The 22,450-nt window shown below is 43.4% G+C and overlaps 1 protein-coding gene across 4 annotated transcripts in view; it reads right to left on the bottom strand.

Moving 5' to 3' along the window:
• Positions 1-22,450, bottom strand: part of TMEM132B (transmembrane protein 132B) — a 520,042-nt gene that overhangs the window by 6,126 nt on the left and 491,466 nt on the right. For all 4 annotated transcript variants that reach the window (XM_035258161.3, XM_035258162.3, XM_078337717.1 and 1 more), the window contains 3 exons: positions 8,219-8,424; positions 2,252-2,522; positions 221-412 (listed from right to left, as the gene is read on the bottom strand). In XM_035258161.3, coding sequence (XP_035114052.2) covers positions 221-412; positions 2,252-2,522; positions 8,219-8,424 — 669 coding nt within the window. The remainder of the gene's footprint in view (positions 1-220; positions 413-2,251; positions 2,523-8,218; positions 8,425-22,450) is intronic.

Genomic DNA, 22,450 nt, shown 5'->3' with positions numbered 1-22,450 from the left:
CATTTGAGGATGTGGTCGGTGTGGAAAAGCACCTAAGAGGAAATGTGTCTGAGCCACTGAATACTTTTCTCAGAGACAGGGCAGCCTGGGGAAGAAGCAAGCAGCTTCAAGAAGCCCCAGTCCCAGGCAGCGGGTCTCTCCTGCTCTGCTTCACAGGATGTGCTAACCGAGAGAGAAGTCGTCTCCACTGACCAGGGGCGGAGGCCCCTGGGACACTCACCTGCTGTGGGGACTGAAGAACATCCAGGGCAGTGGCTGTGGAGACGATGGCCCTTTTGTCTGCTCGATGTGGCTGCAGGGAGAGAGACATGCCGGCCACGAGCTGCACCCCCAACTCCGCAATGGTGACTCGGTCGTCCAGGACAGTCACCGTCTTCTCAGCCAGGATGGAGTCCGAGAGCGGTGAGAGGACCTGAAAAGTAGGCGAGGAGGCTCACGCATCTCTGCTCCTCGTAAACCCCGTGGATCTCTTAACTGAGGCTCCCAACAAAGTGTCTCCCAGCCCTCGACTCAATGCATGCACTTGCGGGAATCAGTTAGGAAAGTGTTATGCTGATGTTCAATCACACTTGACAATTATAGGAGTTTTATAAAGATCATCCTGGTCTGTTTACTTTCCACTGATTTTTATGTCACGGTAACAGCAGTGTATTTTCTGCAAGAAGCCTGAATTAATTTAGAGCCAATAACTAAAAGGTGTCCACTGATATTAGGCACTCAAAGAGCAACATTTTCCCAACAATCAATATTTGGACTTTGAAAATGGCAGAACTGTGGTAAAACACTTCCAGAAATGGTGCCTAGCCATCTTCTCCCACTCGTATTCCTCCCAGCAGGCAGGCAGATGTTTATTATGGGATGACCACTGTGGGCCACTGGGCCATCACTGCGTAAACCAGGTAGCAAAATAGGAAAGGCAGACTTAGCGCCCTGAGGACTCATCCTCCTGATTTACCAGCTACTGTCCAACCAGGTGTGCGTAAGGCCTGGAGAGGAATAAAAGGCAGAATTTCTAGAACGGTCCTCCAAAAGCCACCCTGCCCTAAACTCTGGTTCCTGTGAACAGGATGAGGATGCACTTTCATGATTGTGTTGTGTGATATGGCACCGCTGGCCTTAAAACAGGGAGGTCATCCTGTGTTACTCAGGTAGATCCAAATTAATCACATGAGCCCTTAAAAGCAAAGACCTTTTCTCGGCTAGGGGCAGAAGGGGAAGTCAGAGATTCACAGTGTGAGAAGGACTCCATCCAGCCATTGCTGAAGGCAGAAGGGACCACGTGACGAAGAATGCAGGTGGCCTTGGAGCAGAGTGACCCCGGGCAACCCCTGGCTGACAGTGTGCAAGGAAACAGGGACCACGGTCAGTGCTCAAATCACAAAAAACTAAGTTCTGACAACAGCCTGAAGGAGCTTGGAAGCCACGTCTTTCCCCAACTCCCAGATGAGAGCCCAGGCCAGCTGAGACCCAGGGTTCAACTCCGTGGCACCCTGAGCACAGAATGCAGCAAACCCACACAGACGCCGGAGCTGTGGAAATATTAGCTCACTGATGGCTGAGTTCTAAGCTCTAGTTTGTGGTAATTTATTACACAAAACAATAGAAAACACAGAACATAACATGTTTCATCCAGCTTTGTCAAAAATACAGCTTTGGCTACAATAAAATTTGACTTAGTTAACTCTGAGCAGGAATACTTTAAATTTGTATAAGGAAATATTCTGTACCATTCCTGCATAATTGTCCTTTTTAAATTGGCCAGGAAATAATTTTACTATCACTGTGATAAAGAATATTTAGCTATGAATTATTATATTTTTAAAATTGTTTGTCTACTGTACAAGGTATGATGAAAATATGGTTAAGCTTCAAGGTTAGGAGGGAAAAAACTAGCTTTCAGCAGTTCAACCACCTTCTATTAGTGATATACGAAACGGAGAGTAAGATACTGGGGGAAAAGTTTATGCTATATGTTTCATTTAGCCTTCTTGGTAAAAGAGATTAGATATTTTTCTCAACTCTCTAAAATACAAAACTTAATCTGAGTATAGGTTGTTAAAATTGGTGAATGCTCTATTGCTTCTCATGATTCTCTTACACACAAACAGATGCAATACACACTGGCACACATTCACGTGCACGTCCACGCTCACACATGCACACAGACACACATCTGCACAACTGCATCTACCTGGCCACTCACCAACACAGACTGGTGTTAGCCAAAGTGGCAATGCGCGGCGGCACGTACCTGCACGGTGGTTATTCCCGGCTCCCGACCAGCCAGGGTCCTGCCGTCCTGTAACTGAGCGATTTTCGGCTCCTCCACCTTCATGAACTCAGTCACAAGGTCAGTGATGTCAAACTGCCAGTCGGGTCCCAGCATGTAGGTCAGCTGCCCTAAGTCAGGTGACTCGGCCACAAACTGGGTGAGGACGCGCACCGTGGCATGCTGGTACTGCAGGGAGCACCCTCGTCCCTTCTTCTCCTCATCGTCCTCGTCTTCACTTTCCCGGGTAGGCCTGGAGCACAGGAAATCAAAACAGAATAAAGTCCTCATTGTTAAGAAGTTCTACGTGCCCTTGTTTTCCCGATTCTAGGTGAGCTCACAGAATGAAATGAAATGGTCTTTCTCCTGCCAGACCTGCTCAGCCATCTATCCATCCCCTGTTCATTCACTCATTCTGCAAGCACGCTTTGGTGATGATCATGTGCTTCGTGTTTGCAACAGGAATGTCAAGGGCAGCTCCTGCCTTCCTGACCCAGACAGAAGCTGAAGCTCTGAGCTTGGTGTCCTGGAAACTGCTAATTTTAAAACCATTCCCCTGTGGAAATGAGGCAGAACCTCTGACCTATGGAGGGAACCTAAGATATGAGTCAGAACTGCTGTTGGGATTCCTTCCACTGGGCCTCATGCCAAGTTCTCTACCCTCTCACAGGTTCAGCTACCTCCCCTTGGAAATGAACACAGGAACAGCTGGCCCTTTCCTCCCTCACAGTTGCACATGAGGATGAAGTAGGTCGAAGTGTGATGGCACCTCAGGGATGGCCCTTTAGGAACGCCAGACCAACCAGGAATCATCGGCACTGGATGGTTCTAACACCCGACCTCCTCATAGGCTGAGACCCTCTAGTCTACAGAAGCAGCTTCCTGAGCTTATGGCCCTAAGTTTGCCAGAGAATCCTCTCCTTCCACGGTCCTTCCCTAATCTAAAATCACTGCTCTGTGAGCAAAACTGCTCATGCCACTGCTAAAACATCTGAAATGTGTCCCTCCTATTACCCGTCCTGGCTTCTCCCTTCCTTCCTTATGGCTCTGGCCCTTCCTCTCACCCTAGCACCTGCTATCCTCTAACCTCCACTGTCCACAGTCCACCCTGAGAAAGCCTCTCTGGCTCTTCAATTCCAGAACCTTCCCCTCAAGAAGTAGCTGTCCTCTGTCCCTTTATGAGAGCGCTCTGTTTGGTGGCTACTGACCAGTCTGTGCCTGGGGATTGTGTCGGGGGGGAAAGGGGAATGACTCATGCATGCTGAGTTAGACCTACTGTGTGCCCTCTTCCACATGCTTACACAAGTATAAGAGCAGACATCAATTGCCCCTGCAGCACACAACATCTCTCCATATTTAATTCATGTGATCTTCACATACCCACAAAGAGCAAGGTTGAATTGTTTCTCTGATCTTACCAATGAGGAAACTGAGAAAATGGTTTCTGTGGTCACTCAGCCAGGGCCACACAGCTGGTCATCTCCCGAGGCAGGGTCCACAGCCAGACCAGCTGCCCCATCATATGTGTCCCCTTCCTTTCTCTAGCTAAGTCCATTCATCTTCTCAACAGCTATGAAACATGTGCTCATTTTTGCATAAAGAAACCAGGCTCAGCGTGGTTAATATGTAGCCCAGATAACTGACAATTAATTAGCAGCTCCGGATCCAGCTCCATTTGACTTTTGAAACCCACCTTTTTTACAATATAACATTCTGCCTCCCTGAAAGGTCTGAGAACCGTTTATAAAATGATAGAAAAAAAATCTTCAGCAGCACAATAGCACAGCAATTTTGGTTTCCCACAGTAAGAAATGAGTATCTCTGTGGGTAACGGTGATGAGTTAACTGACGAAGAAACGGCATTCAATGTTTTCAAAACTGAATAACATACTGAAAAGGCATTCCCATTTTATTTTTCAGAGCCTCTGAATATGTCACAGGGAATGTCTCTGTTCTGGGCTAGGATGTCTTTAAAGCTTCTTGGAACTAGCTAGTCCATTAGTTAATAAAGACAAGCTCCCCTAGGAAGGCAGCAGTGTCTACTAGGAATTTAACAACACTGTTTAGTTTTCTTTGCAATAATTTTAGGTTAAATTTATTTTATGATAAATGACACAAGTTGACCATTTGTGCTAGCAATGGGAAGTTTGCTTTTAATGAATGGTTAAAATTTAAGAAGAACACCACTAGGCTTGTGCTTCATTAAAACGTGGCAGAATTAAAATATAGTCATAAAAATGAATATATGAAATGTTAGAATTAAACACTAATGTTTAATTAATTGTGTTAATGTATTAATGAAACAAAACAATCCTGTAATTTTAGGACAGATTGTATCCTATTCACTTATTTAAACTTTTAATTTCAAAATAATTACAAATTTACTAAAAGCTTAAAAAAAAATTACCCGGAGATCCTATATACTCAGCCCAATTCCCCAAAGTCAGCCTCTTCCTAACTATAAGAAAGTATCAAAACGAGGAAATTGGCAATGGTATACACAGAGCTTATTAACATACAAGCATCCCTTATTACAGTCTAATGATATCAGAACTTTGCTACTTTGAGTGTAGATACCTTAGTGCCCTCTAGGTCCCATTACCCTGACCACTTTTAAGAACATAATTGTTTTAAGTATGTTTTTCTGTCTATCCTAAGTACCACATCAGATAACGTCATAATTCTCACTTTCAGTACCAAATATGATGTAAAAAATTGATGAGAAGAAAAGTCTATCCTATTTAACACTGTTTTTGCTCATTCTATCATTCCTCTTTCCTTTCTGAAGTTCCGAATATTTTCCATTATAATTTTTTCTGTCTACAGAAGTTCCATTAGCGATGCCTTCTGAGTTTTTGTCTATTTAAGAATGTCTTTATTCTCCCTTCATTCCTAAAGGACGCTTTTGTCAGATAAAGAATTTGAGGCTGGCAGTTCTTTTCTTTTAGCACCTGAAAAGTCTGCCAAGTCCTTCTGGCCTCCACGTTTTCAGGCGAGGAATTCATTGCCATTCAAATTGGTATAACTTCCCTCTGAATGTTTCTAAGACTCTGTTTAATTTTCAGAAGTTTAATTACAACGTGTCTTCACATGGATTTCTTTGGGTTTATCATGTTTGTGGTTTCCCAAGTTTTTGAGTCTATGCGTTTCTGTCTCTTGATAAATTGGAGAGGTTTTCAGCCATTATTTCTGTAAATACTGTCTGAGCCCTACACCCTTTCTCCTCTTCTTCTCAGATTCTAATTATGGAAATTCTAGATCTTCTTTTATGGCCCCACAAGTCTCTGATGCTCTGTTCCTTTTGTTTCCCCAAACCTATTTTCTCTGTTATTTAGATTAAGCTAATCGTATTATCTGTCCTCAAGTTCATTGATTTTATCCTCTGCCATCTCCATTGTACTGCTAACCCTATTGAGGGCTTTTGTTCTCCCTAGTTCCTATATTTTTCTATAATTCCCATCTGGTTCTTTTGTATAAGTTATGTTTCCTTGCTGAGATATTTTCCTTTTCCATTGGTTCCAAGGCTATTTGTAATTTCTTACTGAAAGCTTTTTTTTCCCCCTTTGGTATGGCTGCTTTAAAATCCTTGTCAGATATTCTAACATCTGATTTATGTGGGCGTTGGCGTCAGTTGATTGTCTTTTCTTATGCAAATTGTGGTTTACCTAATTCTTGGTATGACGAGTGATTTTTCAGTTATATTCTGGCCACTTTGTACATTATGACAGGAAACCCTGGGTCCAGCTGAAATCTGTTTTAGTTAAATTTGCTTTGTTTTAGTCCGTAGGTCCTAGCCTACTTTTGTACACTTAGGTCATAGAGAAAATTTGGCTATAGAGCCCTCAGGTGCTATTCTGGTCTGTTTTGCTCCCCTGGCACTGTGGATTCCCACAGTGAAGCAGGATTCTCACTTGAATCTGGCAGGGTTTGACCACAGGAGACAAGGGTACCTCCCTGGGCTGGGTGGAGGCTGGGAGATATCAGGCAGGCTGGGCAGTATCACTTCCCTGGGCAGCCCTTCAAGTTTCAGCAAACGGTTTTAAAGATCCACCCTTGACCTTGGTTTAAAGCACACTTTTCTGACAGTTAATCTCTTCATTTCTTTATCATTTGCTGTCTGGAGATGCTGAAAAATTTCAACATCATTAGGTCCCTCTTTCTTTTGTCTGATGGTCCTTCCAAAATGTTCTCTCTTCTCTTGCATTCTGCTATTAGCAGCAAGATGAATCCAAGGTGCACATTCAGTGGTTTGCCTGGACTTCTCAGCTAACTACCTGGCCTCACTTGCTCTCCACACACCTGCAGGGCACAGTCTTGCTAAGCACTCTGTCACCACCTAACCAGAATCCATGTTCCTCACCTCCACCTGAATCCTCACTGGCGGCGTTTCTGAAGTTCAGATTTCTACTTACCATTTGTCCACAACGATCTCAGCTTTCTGTAAGGTGATTTGGGATTTCCCTGCGATGATCGTCAGGAATCACGTACACCGTCTTTAACATGCTTCCGTTAATACTGTTCTACTAACAGTCTGTTCAAGGCAGTTGAGGCTTTTTCCATTATGCTCCTCAAAATCTTCCAGCCTCCACTCACTGCCTGATTCCAAAGGCACGCTTACGTTTGAGGCCTGCGTTACAGCTACACTCCACCACTGGGCAGCAATCTCTGCATTCGTTTTCTATTGCTGTGTAACAAATAATCTCAGACTTCATGGTTTAAAACAATGCCCAGACCAACACACTCGCAGTTCTGCAAGCCAGTAATCCAGGCAAGCTCAACTGAATTCTCTACACAGAGATTTACAAGTTCAAAATTAAGGTGTCACTGGGCTGGTCTCTTATCTGGATGTGCTAGGGGAGAATCCACTTTTAAGATCAGCCAGACTGTTGGCAGAATTCTGTTCCTAAGGTTACAGAACTGAGGCCCCGTTTCCTGGCTGGTTGTCATTTGGTGGCTGCTCTCAGCTACTAAAGATTACCCACACTGCTCGGCAAGTGGCTCAATCCACATTCGTCAGCAAGTGGCTCAACTCACCTTCAAAGCCAGGAATACATCATCAAGTTGGTCTCATCCTCAAAGCTTCCCAACCTCCCCTTCTGCTACCAGTTGGCAGGAACTCTCTGCTTTCAGAGGACTTATCTGATGGGTCCCAACTCCTGGCAAATCTCTGTATTTTAAGGTCCATTGATTTGAGATTGTAGTTACATCTGTAAAATCCCCTCCCCTTCCCAGCACTACCAGATTAGTGTTTGAAGAAGCAGGAGATGAGAATGATGGGGAGGGAGAGTCATCTTTAGAACGGTCTACTATAGCATGTATCCATTCACTGAGCTCTTGGGACAACGCTTCAGTAATGTTATCATCCCTAACTGATAGATGAGGAAACTGACGAATAGGTTAAATCACATGTCCAACATCACACAGGTACAAGTTGTAAAGCTGGGGTTGAAACTCGGCAGTAAAATGAAGACTTACCCGGGTGGTTGGCAGGGGAATAAAAAACGCAGGCAGCCTTATCCCACAGCCCACACTCTTAACGGCTTGTACTGTGCTCCGTGGATGAAGGCTGACATTTACAAGCAGGGGAACTGAGAGTGAATAACGTAGGAATGAACAATAGTGAAATGGGGAGTGGAAAACAGCTATGTCCTAATTGCCACGTCTTGTGCTAGGTGCTTGTTATGCATTGCACTCATTTTACTGAATCCTAGCAACTATTCTATGAGGTTGTTACTATTATTATTATTATTACTATTTTCATTATAATTTCCTCATGCCAAGTTGCTAGTAAGTACTCAAGCCAGATCCATCCAAACCCAAAGCCCAGACCATGCTTCCCACCGGGGATGTTGCTTCCCAAGGGCTCGAGTCCCTGAGGGCTAATTTGCTTCCCACACAGATCTGGGACCCAGGGCGATCAGATCCACAGTCTTCTCTTTGATTCCTCACCTTCTATTGGCAGCAACCGGGATCCTCCAGCCCTTGATCTGGCTCAGCTCTGTGTCGGAGATCTCAATCTGCAGGGGGAGCCTGGGCGCCCAGACAGTGACCTCGAACTGGGAGGTGAAGTGCTGGTGGGTGAAGTTCACAATCGTGTCCACTTTGCTCTTCATTTCCTTCCCATTCACAAAGATGGAATCACAGTTGTTGGAAACCTTTGGGGAGGAGGCAGAACCTTGAGATGCATCAGGAGGAAAAGCACAAGCAAAAACCAACAACAGGGAAAGTTCACGAACTTCAGCAGCTCTGATTTATCAGACACCAAAACAACCCGACTTGTACAAAAGGTAATTTGTAGGCACTAATTACTGACATATACTGACAAATAGACCCCAGGAAAACTATTTTGTATTACAAAATACTGACAAGTAAAACCATTAACATAATTTAAGGGAGTTATATAACCTCTGTTGTCTTTTGTGTATGTGTGTGGGTGTTTTTCTTTATCTTGCCTTTTTTATGTACTTAAACCATCACTAATCAAACCCCAGGTGCCTCACAGTTCACTCTTGCACCATATCTGAAGATGCATAAAAGGTTTTTATGTTACTAAAAAGTCTACATTATTCAAGTCATACTGAGGATCTCTGAAGAATCAGGAGAGCTTTGCACTAGATTAAAATCCCGGTAGGCGAAATAGTTGTGAAATGCATTAGAAACATGGATATAATTATTTTTGCCCCATTCAGCTATAATTATGCAGAATGAATGTGGCATTTTGCCATGATCTTTTGACTCAGCATTTGGGGGTGCCCTCTCTAATGTGCATGCTTTAGCAGGTTGAGTATTAGACAATTTAAGTCCCCATTTTATTTCAGGATAAGCAAATAAATTGTTGCTGAGTTTCTCTCCTGGACAATCAGAAAAAAACGTATCTGTGTATCTAGGTGGAGAGAAGAAATAGAGATCGCAAATCATTTCATGAGCAGAGGACACAAAATAAAAAGTACCGTGCAACCTTTGCATTCATACTGCTGAAGGGCACGGTCAAGCCTGGGCTGCTTGCAGGGCCCCACCTCAACCAGTGGAGCCACCAGAGCCCCATTTCTGCAAGCTAGAAAGTAGGACTTATTCTTGTTGCTTCTTTTCCTCACTTGAATCTGTAACTCAACTCAGGCCTCCCTTCTGAGTCCCAGACACACACGCCCGGCTGCCTGTCTGACATGGTCAAGTGTATGGCTCAAGAAACATGTCAGAAGTACCAACTTCCAAACTTAAAGATAAATTATCACCTCCTCCTGACCCTGAAAAAAATGGCACTGATATGAATGTGCTCCCTTGGAAATGAAGAAATCAGCCTTTTGCCGGCTAACAGCTCTACACTGTAGCTCGACATTGAAACCAAGGAGAACATAGCTAACGGGACACTGAAGACTCACCCTGCATCCCCAGTCACGGGGATGGATCCTTGTCACTTCCACTTCTCAACACCAAAAATGTCTTTAGGAATCTTTTTTTCTTAATTGAATTTTAGGTTTTGGGCTACATGTGAAGAACATGCAAGACAGTTGCATAGGTACACACGTGGCAGTGTGATTTGCTGCCTTCCTCCCCATCACCTATATCTGGCATTTCTCCCAATGTTATCTCTCCCCAACACCCCACCCCCCCGCTGTCCCTCCCCTAGTCCCCCCAACAGACCCCAGTGTGTAGTGCTCCCCTCCCTGTGTCCATGTGTTCTCATTGTTTAACACCTGCCTATGAGAACATGCGGTATTTCATTTTCTGTTCTTCTCTCAGTTTGCTGAGAATGATGGTCTCCAAGTTCATCCATGTCCCTACAAAGGACACGAACTCAACATTTTTGATTGCTGCATAATATTCCATGGTGTATATGTGCCACATTTTCCCTGTCTGGTCTATCATCGATGGGCTTTTGGGTTTTTGGTATTGTAAGCAGTGCTGCAATGAACATTCATGTGTATGTGTCCTTATAGTAGAATGATTTATAGTCCTTTGCATATATACCCAGTAATGGGATTGCTGGGTCAAATGGAATTTCTATTTCTAAGGCCTTGAGGAATCGCCACACTGTCTTCCACAATGGTTGAACTAATTTACACTCCCACCAACAGTGTAAAAGTGTTCCTAGTTCTCCACATCCTCTCCAGCATCTGTTGTCTCCAGATTTCTTAATGATCGCCATTCTAACTGGCGTGAGATGGTATCTCAATGTAGTTTTGATTTGCATTTCTCTAATGACCACTGATGATGAGCATTTTTTCATGTTTGTTGGCCCCATATATGTCTTCTTTTGTAAAGTGTCTGTTCATATCCTTTGCCCATTTTTGAATGGGCTTGTTTTTTTCTTGTAAATCTGTTTGAGTTCTTTGTAAATTCTGGATATCAGCCCTTTGTCAGATGGGTAAACTGCAAAAATTTTTTCCCATTCTGTTGGTTGCCGATTCACTCTAATGACTGTTACCTTAAACTTCATATGGAATCAAAAGAGAGCCTGCATAGCCAAGTCAATTCTAAGCAAAAAGAACACAGCAGGAGGCATCACACTACCAGACTTCAAACTATACTACAAGGCTACAGTAATCAAAACAGCATGGTACTGGTACCAAAACAGAGATATAGACCAATGGAACAGAACAGAGGTATCGGAGGCAACACAACATATCTACAACCATCTAATCTTTGACAAACCTGACTAAAACAAGCAATGGGGAAAGGATTCCCTGTTTAATAAATGGTGTTGGGAAAACTGGCTAGCCATGTGCAGAAAGCAGAGACTGGACCCCTTCCTGACACCTTACACCAAAATTAACTCCAGATGGATTAAAGACTTAAGCATAAGACCTAACACCATAAAAACCCTAGAAGAAAATCTAGGCAAAACCATTCAGGACACAGGAGTAGGCAAGGACTTCATGACCAAAACACCAAAAGCATTGGCAACAAAAGCCAAAATAGACAAATGGGACCTAATCAAACTCCACAGCTTCTGCACGGCAAAATGAATCTTTAGGTATCATTAATGTAGGCCACTAATTGGGAGATCTGCTGAACTCATTATGACTGTGACTTGATAGTCCATACAGCAATGAGCAAGGATTGCTGTAGAGCTACTGTAATCCAGTACATTCACTTGTGGAGCCCCTTTCCTATCCTGTCAGAACTCAGCAATCTCAAGTCTTTTTCCCTCCAGCACTAATTTGGTAGTGGATAGAGCTACCAGTAGGCCTGAGAGCTAATGTGTCTCTCATCCCCAAAATTCCAAGGAGAGCTGAATACGGCATTTTTCTTTAACTTTTCAAATTGAAAAAGAGAAGAATCTACTTCTATCCCTCTCTTTGCTTTAAAAGAGAGAGAAAAACAACAATGAACCAAGCAAATTAGCTATATTTTAGAGCATGTTTGGGGCAGTTAAATCTGCTTCATTATGCCCAGGACTGTAAAGAGAACAATCAGAACAAGATTTCCATTTAGAACAGAAAATGGAATGGAGGATCCTGTTCTTATTTTCAATAGTTGCTGACACAATGTTGAGCCTGACTGCCATTCATTTAGGTACTCAAGGTGAGGAAGCCCTATTAGAAGGAAATCTCTGCCTTCCCAGGGAAGCACTGCACTAGGAGAAGGTGAAGGCTCATTAAGACCTCTAATCTCCCTTGAACCCATTGCTTTTTCAGCCTGTGGCATGCATACTATCTCAAGAGAGTGAAGTCCCCTTAATCCTGCTCAGAAGCAAATAGATTGAGGTTCCCTATGATTTAGAAGCCTGCAGTGGATACACTGGGGAGTTCTGCTGTCACTTCTCCCTAGCTCAGGTGGTTGTCACCTATTGCTAGAACTTTCTCAATCCAACGTTCCATACTGCAGACCTCAACCCTCCTGCATTTATGGAAAATTATGGTTGTCCCTTGTTTACTGCTACCCAACCACCCACAATCACACTTGAAATCACTCTGAATCACATCGCACTGGAAAGAATACATCAGTTTTGGAAACCGTGAGACCCTTTCTATGTTCATAAGGAATTAAATAACGTAACTGTCTGCATCCTCTCGGAGCACATACAGACTTAAACCTGCCCCATCTTTAAGGAAGTGATGTATAGCCCATACGGAAAAATAAATTAATTTAAAACATAACAAAGTAAGAGGACTCAGGTGACTTCTTTATGTTGACCATCTCCAGAGTTTTTTCTCCTAGGATATGCATACCCTTAAAAAAGTGTCTGTCCTCCATTTTAAATAATTCAATTAAAACAGTACAAATAAGGCTAATCGTATTGAATGCTAAGACCTGAGATTCTAACAACGTACAAAAGACATATTAGATATACAGAAACCAGAGTTTTGCACCTCATGGTCTCACCAATTACAGATGACCCTCATTATTTGTGTATTCCATATGTGCAAACTCATCTACTCCCTAAAAGTAACCCCAAAGTCAGTACTTGCGGTGCCTTTTTGGTCATTTGTGGAACTGCACAGAGAGAGGAAAATTTTGAACCACCTGCCCCATGCAGGCATTCCCAATTGAGGTCAAAGAAGTGCCCACTCTGCCTTCTTGTCCCAGCTCTCATACAAAGACCAGAGCATGGACAACATAGGGGGCAGTGGAGTGCCGTGCAGAAGCTTCAGCTTAGGTTCTGGATCCAGTAGGACAGAATCTAAATCCCTACTCTGGCACCTGTTAGTGAGGCAGCCTCAGACAAGTCACCTAACACTTCCAAACTCCAATGTCTCTTTTGAAATAGAAGATTATAGACTATTAGAAGGGGTGTGTGTGTGTGTGTGTGTGTGTGTGTGTGTGTGTGTCTTCTAGAAGCAAAGGTTCAGTACTTACTAATTCAGTGTTCACAGGGATTTTATAACTATCTCAAATAGAGATACTGACTGCACAAAAGAGCTAATATTTGTACAGGACCTCATTGCTGCAACACTCTCCTTTCCATGCAATAAGCCCCATGGTGAAGCCACAAGGTGGATGCCAAAAACAGGTAACCGTTTTATCTGTACTGAATCCATCTTAGAGAAAGTGACTGCCAATCGTACAGCATTTTGCATGTGTGTAATACTGTGAGCCAGCACCTGACTGCTGATTACTGGCCCAGGGCTGTCTCCTCTGCCTGATCATGTCTGTCCTCTCCACGGACTTCTTGTGCTACAACAGATACTATCCAAACTCCTTATAGGGGCCTACCAGGCCCTAATGCTCTGGACCTGCCTCCTTCTCTTGGCCACACCTTGCATGCCCTCCCTGCCCGGCATAGGCCCCTCCTCCTGGGTCTTCACTGCTCCTCTGAGCTCTCCTAGGCTTAGCCCCATCCCAAGGCTATGCCATTGTCTTCCCAGGAATATGATCTGATGTCCTTCATAACTGCTTTCCTACTAGCCAGTCAACTATGCACCAGCACCTCTGCCCAACACACACACTTTCCTCTTTTCTAATATTAATAAGGTTTTCTTCAGGAAATCGACAGCCCTCTATTCACCACAGGCCTCCCTAACTCCATCATTAAACCTCCATCCTCCTTGCCAATGACTGGTTTAGGGGAAAGCACATGCTATTACTCTGGCTAGTGAGCTCTGAGAAGTCTACTATGGCTTCTGTGAAACATCTCCTTGATCAAAGAGTCACCAGAAGTGGCCCCTTCTCCTCTGACCGGATGTTATCACATAGGAAATGATGACAGGAACTGCTGCAGGGATACCAGAGCCCCGAGGGAGCCGGACACGGGCCATGCTGACACTGGGAGCTAGGAACCCAGGCCCTTGATGACCTAGAGGGGCCGCTGGACCAGCCCACCTGGACCCCTGATTTTGAGGCATCTTATCAGGCTTTCTTGTTGGTAAAGTCACCATGGTCTATGTGGTTTTGTTATTTTCCACCAAAGGGATTATAAATGACACAGGACTGCATCTCAAATGCCACTCCTCAGAATGCATTCCCTGAGCCATTCTTAATCTAAACTTGGCACCCACCTCTGGTCACTCTCCATCTATGTTACACTATTTTCCTGTATCTAATTCGCTGTTGTGCTACTGTGTAAACTAAATTCACAACATGGCTCCACTACTTAGACCACTCACACTGTATTAATCGCACCAGATTGCTGTGTGTGTGTGTGTGTGTGTGTGTGTGTGTGTGTGTGTGGTGTGTGTTTTGAGATGGAGTCTCACTCTGTTGCCCAGGCTAGAGTGCAATAGAGCAATTTCGGCTCACTGCAACCTCCACCTCCCAAGTTCAAATGATTCTCCTACCCCAACCTCCTGAGTAGCTGCAATTACAGGCACCCACTAATGTGCCCAGCTAATTTTTGTATTTTTAGTAGAGACAGCATTCACCATCTTGGCCAGGCTGATCTCGAACTCCTGATCTCGTGATCTGCCTGTCTTGGCCTCCCAAAGTGCTGGGATTACAGGCGTGAGCCACTGAGCCCGGCCAGATTGCTCTGTTACATAAGCTACTTCTTCACAGTAATTAGCACTCTCTTAATGCTCCTGGTTGTTTCTTATCTGTCTTCCCCACCTGAAGGTAATCTGCTTCAGAACATGGACCTTTCTCTTTTTCCTGCTGTCTCTGCTAATAGCACAGTGCTGGGCACACAGACCGTGTTCAGTAAATAGATGTCGAGTGTGCGAATGAATATGTCACAGCTGTTTCCCCTGGGACCCATTCATTTGTGTACACCACCAATAGCAGTGTGTGTATATGTAAGAAGGCAAAGAAGGTGACTTACACAAGCTTGTCGTGGTAATGGCAATATGAAAAATGAAAGTGATTTCATGTATTATGGGAGAAGACAGACGAGAAAGAACAAAGCTGATAAATGTGAGGCCTTGGATTCCCAGTGATCAATTTGGCCTTTTAACTGGGAATTAAGATCTCTGTGTATGAGGTCCATGTGTGTTTTACTGGCAGGGAGAGACGGGATGTGAGGAGATGACAGGAAGACATAGCAAAGTAAAGATCAGAGTCAGATTCCCGTCATTCATCTAAACGATACCTTCAGGGTTCTCTGAGCCCCAAGAGGAACATCGAAAACCAAATGCTGTCAATCCTAATATAAGAAGAGCTGAGGACAGGAGCATGGAGATTGAAAACAGATGATTTGTGTCATGTTCATGTGTGAGATGGCTTGTAAATGTCATCCTCCAGAAGTTGCCTTTAGAGGTTAATATTTTTACTGTCAAATTACACTTTTGCAACTACATTACTTTATAATAAAAAAGGCTAAGTGGGGCTCTCCAGATGTGTATATGTTTCCTTTGGGTATCTTGTAAGACACATCATTTACTTCATGTTCTATTTTAAAAAGAAGCAAGAGGCCGGGCACAGTAGCTCACGCCTGTAATCCCAGCTGAGGCGGGTGGATCATGAGGTCAAGAGATCGAGACCATCCTGGTCAACATGGTGAAACCCGTCTCTATTAAAAATACAAAAAATTAGCTGGGCATGGTGGCGCACACCTGTAGTCCCAGCTACTCGGGAGGCTGAGGCAGGAGAATTGCCTGAACCCAGAAGGCAGAGATTGCGGTGAGCTGAGATTGCGCCATTACACTCCAGCCTGGGTAACAAGAGCAAAACTCCGTCTCAAAAAAAAAAGAAGCAAGAATTTAATCTGTGCACAGCCACCCTCTGTGTTTGCCACGCTGTTAACCCACCTGCCTGCACTGATGGGAGGCTGACTACGCATTAGGTTTTCCTCATGACCCCTCTCCCAACCCGAGACATGTGCTGCTATATTAAAAGAAAAAAAATGCTACAGAATCAGATGGTATGTTTCTCACAAACTTACAAACAATGCTGAAATTCTATATTAAGAGAGACAGAATCAAAACTATGTAGAGAAAAACCTTTGATATTCACTTATATGAATTAAACAGTTTGTATGTACTACTGAGTTTAACAAAGTATGCTGTGTCTGAGGTGCAGCATATAATCAAAAATATTTCTTTTACCGTGAGTTTATAACTATTAATAAATGCCAAAAGGAATAATAATATCTATCATGTATTAAGTTCTTACTATGAACTCTGCATTGTTTTCTTTTTTTTTTTCTTTTTTTTTTTGGAGACGGAGTTTCGCTCTTGTTACCCAGGCTGGAGTGCAATGGCGCGATCTGGGCTCACCGCAACCTCCGCCTTCTGGGTTCAAGCAATTCTCCTGCCTCAGCCTCCCGAGTAGCTGGGATTACAGGCACGCGCCACCATGCCCAGCTAATTTTTTGTATTTTTAGTAGAGACGGGGTTTCACCATGTTGACCGGGATGGTCTCGATCTCTTGACCTCGTGATCCACCCGCCTCGGCCTCCCAAAGTGCTGGGATTACAGGCTTGAGCCACCGCGCCCGGCCCTGCATTGTTTTCAAAATTTTCTGTAGCATTATACCCATTAACCTCTCCAAATACTCTGTACATTACACTTTTGTCCCTATATTACTAAGGGTAGGCTGAGGCCAAGGAGAGGCTGCTGGAAAGGCAGAGCATGGTTTCCCATTCAGTTTGTGCCAGAGGCCTCCTCAGCACTGCCTTACTACTTCATTGTAGCCCAGGCAAGGAAGACATGGCCCTTCCTCCAAAGGACCACAGGCTGTTGAGAAAGGCAAGACCTAAATACACACACCAGTACTTTTTAACAACCAGATTGAGTTATAATTTATGTTGAATACAGTGCATCCATTTAACGGGTAAAGTTCAATGAGTTTGGCAGTGTCCACCCATGAAAACGCTATACAGACAGAACATTGTCACCCCAAAAACAGATCCTAGTGCCTCTTTTCAGTCCGTGGCTGCCTCTCCTCCTAGCCCTGGGCAACCAGTGATGTGCTTTTCATCACTGCAGATGCATTTCACTTTCTGGAATTTTATATAAGCGGAATCACAATGTGTACTCTGTACGTCTGGCTTTTTTCACAGGTATAATTATTCCAAGAGTCATCCTTATCGTTACCTGTGTCAGTGGTTACCCCAGGCTCTTTTCCCTGGTTGCTTCCAGCCACAATGATGGAGGAGTTTCTACAGCACTTCACTTTGCCCACTTCATTGCTGTAAATGCAGGTGTCCTCGAGGCAAAGGCCAACAAATCAGAAAAATTCCCTGTTCTGGACACTTTCTCCAAGTTTGACTCCACTTCAAAATACTCATGCTTTTGTTCACTCGTTAGAGATTTATATTTTCTGGTTTTACCCTGAGTTCATAGTTGTAATCTATGAAAGAACTATCTGTTCTCAGAACTAGTTCCTACATGGCAGAAGCAGAACTTAACACAAAATAATATTTAATTAGTAATTTTCACATTCCTTTAAGTAAACCTCCATGTCCAGGGGAAGCTCAGAGGGAAATTCAGTGCCACAGATTGAAGCCCAGAGACCTGGGTCCTCACCTCAACCCTTCCCTTCACCACTTCTGAGCAAGTTGCTCCCCAATCTCTGAGGCTCACATTTTGCATCTGTGAACCTTAAGGAACCTAAAATTTCCTGCTCTGACATTCTTTTGTTTGGAAGGATTAGAAACCAAGCTCAGAGTTTCAGTGTATTTTGTCACAATGTAACCTTTCTTTGCCTGAGATCCCTCATCTGTAAAACAGGAATAAAGCATCTATTCATTCAATAAATATTATTTACTGTTGACTAAGACTCAAGAACTGTCCTAGGTGCTGACAGCAGAGCAATGAGGAATACAGTTCCTGTTTTTATGAAACTGATAGTCTAATAGGGGAGACAGACAAATTAAATAACATTTAGATATATAGTATAGTACCAGGCAGTAAAACAGGCTTGAAAGAAAAAATAAGCAAGGAAGAGAATGGACAGTGATGATAGAATATGTTATTTTAATTAGAATAGAAAAGAAAGGGCCCTTTGGAGAAGTAACATTTGAGTAGAGACCTGACTGAAGTGAGGACGTGAGTCAGGAGGATGTGCAGAAGATCATTCAAACCAGAGGACACAAGGAGTGTGAAGGCCCTGAGACAGGAATGTTCCTGCCATATTCAAGGGTCAATAAAAAGGAAAAACAGCTGAAAGCAAATGAGCCAAGATAGGGGAAGTGAGATCAGAGAAGAAGCCAAGGGCTTGTATTTTACTCCAGTAAGTGTAATGAGAAGTTTTGTTGTGCTTGGAGCAAAAATGTGGCTTGAGCCAACAAAATTAATGATACCTCTAGCAGGTAGGGAGACCATTCAGAGGCTTACTCAACCCATCCAACAGAGACATGATTGTGGCTTCAATCACAGCGGTAGTGACAGAGGTGATGAGATGGGATTTGATATTAAAATGGCTTTTGAATGAGTGAGAGGGAGAAGTCCCATGGGGTTTCTGAGTTTGGGGCCTGGGCAACCAGAAGAATGGAGCTCCTATCCCTGTGATAGGAGAAGGTGGCACAAGATGTGTATTTAGGGAAGAGAGAAAGAATCCAGACTTCAGTTCTGAAAATGTTGAATTCAAAATGCTTATTAGATATCTGAATAAAAATGTTAAGAGGTTAGACACATGAGTTTAGAGGTCAGGGAGAGAGGTTCAGAATTCAAGCTGTGAAAGAGAAAGAATCCTGGAGACCCCAAAATCACTAAGCTAAAGGGAAAAGATATGCTGGGAACTACTTAGGGGAAACCTGCCTCCCATTCTATTCAAAGCCAACCCTCAGCTCACTGAGATAAATGCATATCTGATTGCCTCCTTTGGAAAGGCTAATTAGAAACTCAAAACAATGCAACAATGTTTCTCTTATCTACCTATGACCTGCAAGTCCCCTACCAGCTTTGAGTTGTCCCCGCACCCCCACCCCCTTTGCTTCCAGTTGTCTCGTCTTTCCGAAGTGAATCAGTGTTCATCTTACATATATTGATTGATGTCTCATGTCTCCCTAAAATGTATGAAACCAAGCTGTACCCCGACCACCTTTGGACATGTGGTCAGGACCTCCTGAGGCTGTGTCATGGGTGTGCGCCCTTAACCTTGGCAAAATAAACTTACTAAAAATTGACTGGAACTTGTCTCTGATATTCAGAGTTCATAAAGCTAAAGAAATAAGTTTGGATCTCTGATTCCCTCTCTATGTTGAGTATCCTCTGATCACCTCTATATGTTGAGCTCATTCTTAGCTTTTGTATATTTAAAGCAGCCTGAATTATACTCTGATAAAGATCAGAGACAAAATCAAGACAGCAAGGTCCCCAATTTCAACTCAGAAATATAGAGTGCTGAAAAGCAATTTTCCCACCCTTATCAAACTACAAATTAACAATTTTTCATGAGTTGTCTGGGAACTGTGGCTGCAGGGTAACAAACTAACCTGCAATCTGGAGAAAGACATATGCCTGCAGAGAGAAATATATATTAAGCATTTGCTTCCCTGGGGTAGACACTGCTGAATGCCACATAAGCTGATAAGAAGGATTCAGGTAAAGCTTTTAGATATATTTCTACAGAACAAATGTGGGCTACTGTGAGAGTGTAAAGACCCAGGGGACTGTAAAAACAGGAGAGTTTCCACCCTCTTGCAGGTTCTAAGAATCTCAGCAGACACTTAGAGAGAAGATGGGAGATAATCCCAAGACAGCTTCCCTCATGATTCTGGCTGCAGAGAGAAATTGCAGTCCGTGCTAAATTTCTGCAGTTTCATCTCTTCTATTTCCCCAATGGGACCAAAGTGTTAGTCTTCAGGCAGAAGTATAATAACATCTGCCAATCAGGATACTGTGGAAACTCATTGCATCGAAAGTAAAGGAAACAGAAGGAAGGATGAGAATACATGCTAGACACACTACAGCTTGAAGAGGGGTAGGAGCCCCTTCGAAAGCCACACACTAGAGACTAAGTGATACGGTGTCTGCTGAGACTGATGCTTAAACAGAACATCAGAGATTTTGGCCCTGGTAATCCAGTAGGCTAAGAAGCACCAAGTAAATATAATAGGGAATAGGTAGGAGAGCTACAAGAAACAGATTCTGTCTTGAGTACACTGGAAATATTCAAAGCCAAGAAGGAAGCAGACATTGAGAAAATAACCTCTAGAAAATTAGCTCACATTCTAAGTGCAAGGAATCACTAGAGGAATTTGAAGTTCATGGTGCACTGAGGGTAACCATAATGGCAATCAAACCTAGGGAGAAGGCAAAGCAAGATGGTGAGACAGAAGGCTCTATTGACAATCTCCAGCATAAGGTCACCAATTTAACAACTATCTGCACACAAAAAAAGCACCTTCATGGGAACCAAAACTCAGGTGAGCACTAACAGTACCTGGATTTAACTTAGTATCACTGAAGAGGTAGGAGTCTTGAACCACCACCACCACCACCCACGCCGCCTCCCAGCAGTGGCAGTGTGGTGCAGAGAGCGTTTTAGTGCAATGGGTGAGGGAGACCACAGCGATTGTGAGGCATTGAACTCAGTTCCACTCTGTTATAGCAGAAAGAAAATTTGCTGACACCCACCTACAGAAGGAGCATTTAAATCAGCCTTAGGCAGAGAGGAATCTCCAATCCCAGGAGTCCAAACTTGAATTCCTGCAATCCTTACTACCGAGGGCTAAAGTGCTCTTTGTTACTAAATAAACTTGAAAGGCAGTCTAGTCCACAAGGATTACAAGACTGAGGCAAGTCCTAGTGCTGAACTGGGCCCAGAGCCAGTGGACTTGGGGACACCTGACTGACTGAGACACCAGCTAAGGCAGCTAAGGGAGTGCTGGCATCACCCTTGCCTAACCCCAGGTTGCACAGCTTACCGCACCACAAAAGACCCCTTCCCTCCACTTGAGGAGAGAAGAAAGAGTGGGGAGAACTTTGTCTTGCATCTTGGATAGCAACTCAGACACAAGAAAATAGGGCCCTGATCAGAGCCCTGAGGCCTCCTCTCCATGCCCTAGCTCCAGATAACATTATTAGACATACCCTGAGCCAGAAGGGAACCCACTGCCTTGTAGGAAAGGACCCAGTCCTGGCAGCATTTATTACCTCCTAGCTGAAGAACCCCTCGGTCCTGAAATACCGGCAGCAATATCCTGGTACTACATCAAGGGTCTTGGGTGAGCCTCTGAGATTTGATGGCTTCAGATGAAACTCAGCACATTCTCAGTTGTGATGGTTACAGGACAAGACTCCTGCTTCAGAAAAGCAGAGATAAAAGTAAAGAATTTCTCTTGCAGCTTAGGTACCAGCTTGGCCACATGTGGGTAGAGCATCAAGTGGGCTCTTATAGCCCCCAGGTAGAAGACTTGCTTTTGGATAAAATTTCTGGACCTGCCATGAGCAAGAGAGGATCCCACTGCCCTGCAGGGTGAGTCTCAGGCCAGACAGCCTTCACTACAAGCTGACTGAAGAGAGACCAATCCTGAAGAAACAGAGATATGTGACCATTCAGACACAGAATTCAAAATAGCTGTCTTGAGGAAACTCAAAGAAATTCAAGATAACACAGAGAAGGAATTCAGAATTCCATCAGATAAATTTAACAAAGAGATTGAAATAATTAAAAATAAGCAGAAATTCTAGAGCTGAAAAATGCAACTGACATACTGAAGCATGCACCAGAGTCACTTATTAGCAAAATTGATAAGGAGATTCAAGAAAGAACCAGTGAGCTTGAAGACAAGTTATTCGGAAATACACAGCCAGGGGAGACAAAAGAAAAAAATAAATAAAAATCAAGGAAGCACACCTACAAGATCTAGAAAATAATCTCAAAAAAACAAATCTGAGAGTTGTTGGCCTCAAAGAGGTAGAGAAAGAGATGGGGTAGAAACTTTCAGAGGGATAATGACAGAAAAATTCTCGAACCTGGAAAAAGAAAAGTGACTATCCAAGTACAAGAAGGTTACAGAACACCAAGAAGATTTGACCCAAAGAATATTGCTACAAGGTATTTAATAATCAAACTCTGTAATATCAAGGATAAAAACACTGATCCTAAAAATAGCAAGAGAAAAGAAACAAATAGCTTACAATGGAGCTTCAATACAAATAGCAGCAGAATTTTCAGTAAAAACCTTAAAGGCCAGAAGAGAGTGGCATGACATATTTAAAGTGCTGAAGGAAGGAAAAAAAAAAAAACCTTTGACACTAGAATAGTATATCTGGCCAAAATATCCTTCAAACATAAAGGAGAAATAAAGACTTTCCCAGATAAGCAAAAGCTGAGGGATTTCATCAACAACAGGCCTGTCCTATAAGAAATGCTAAAGGGAGTATTTCAATCAGGAAGAAAAGGACATGAAAGAGCAAT

Source organism: Callithrix jacchus, chromosome 9, assembly GCF_049354715.1.
Source record: "Callithrix jacchus isolate 240 chromosome 9, calJac240_pri, whole genome shotgun sequence".
NCBI lineage: Eukaryota > Metazoa > Chordata > Mammalia > Primates > Cebidae > Callithrix > Callithrix jacchus.
This window is presented reverse-complemented; position numbering and strand designations above follow the sequence as displayed.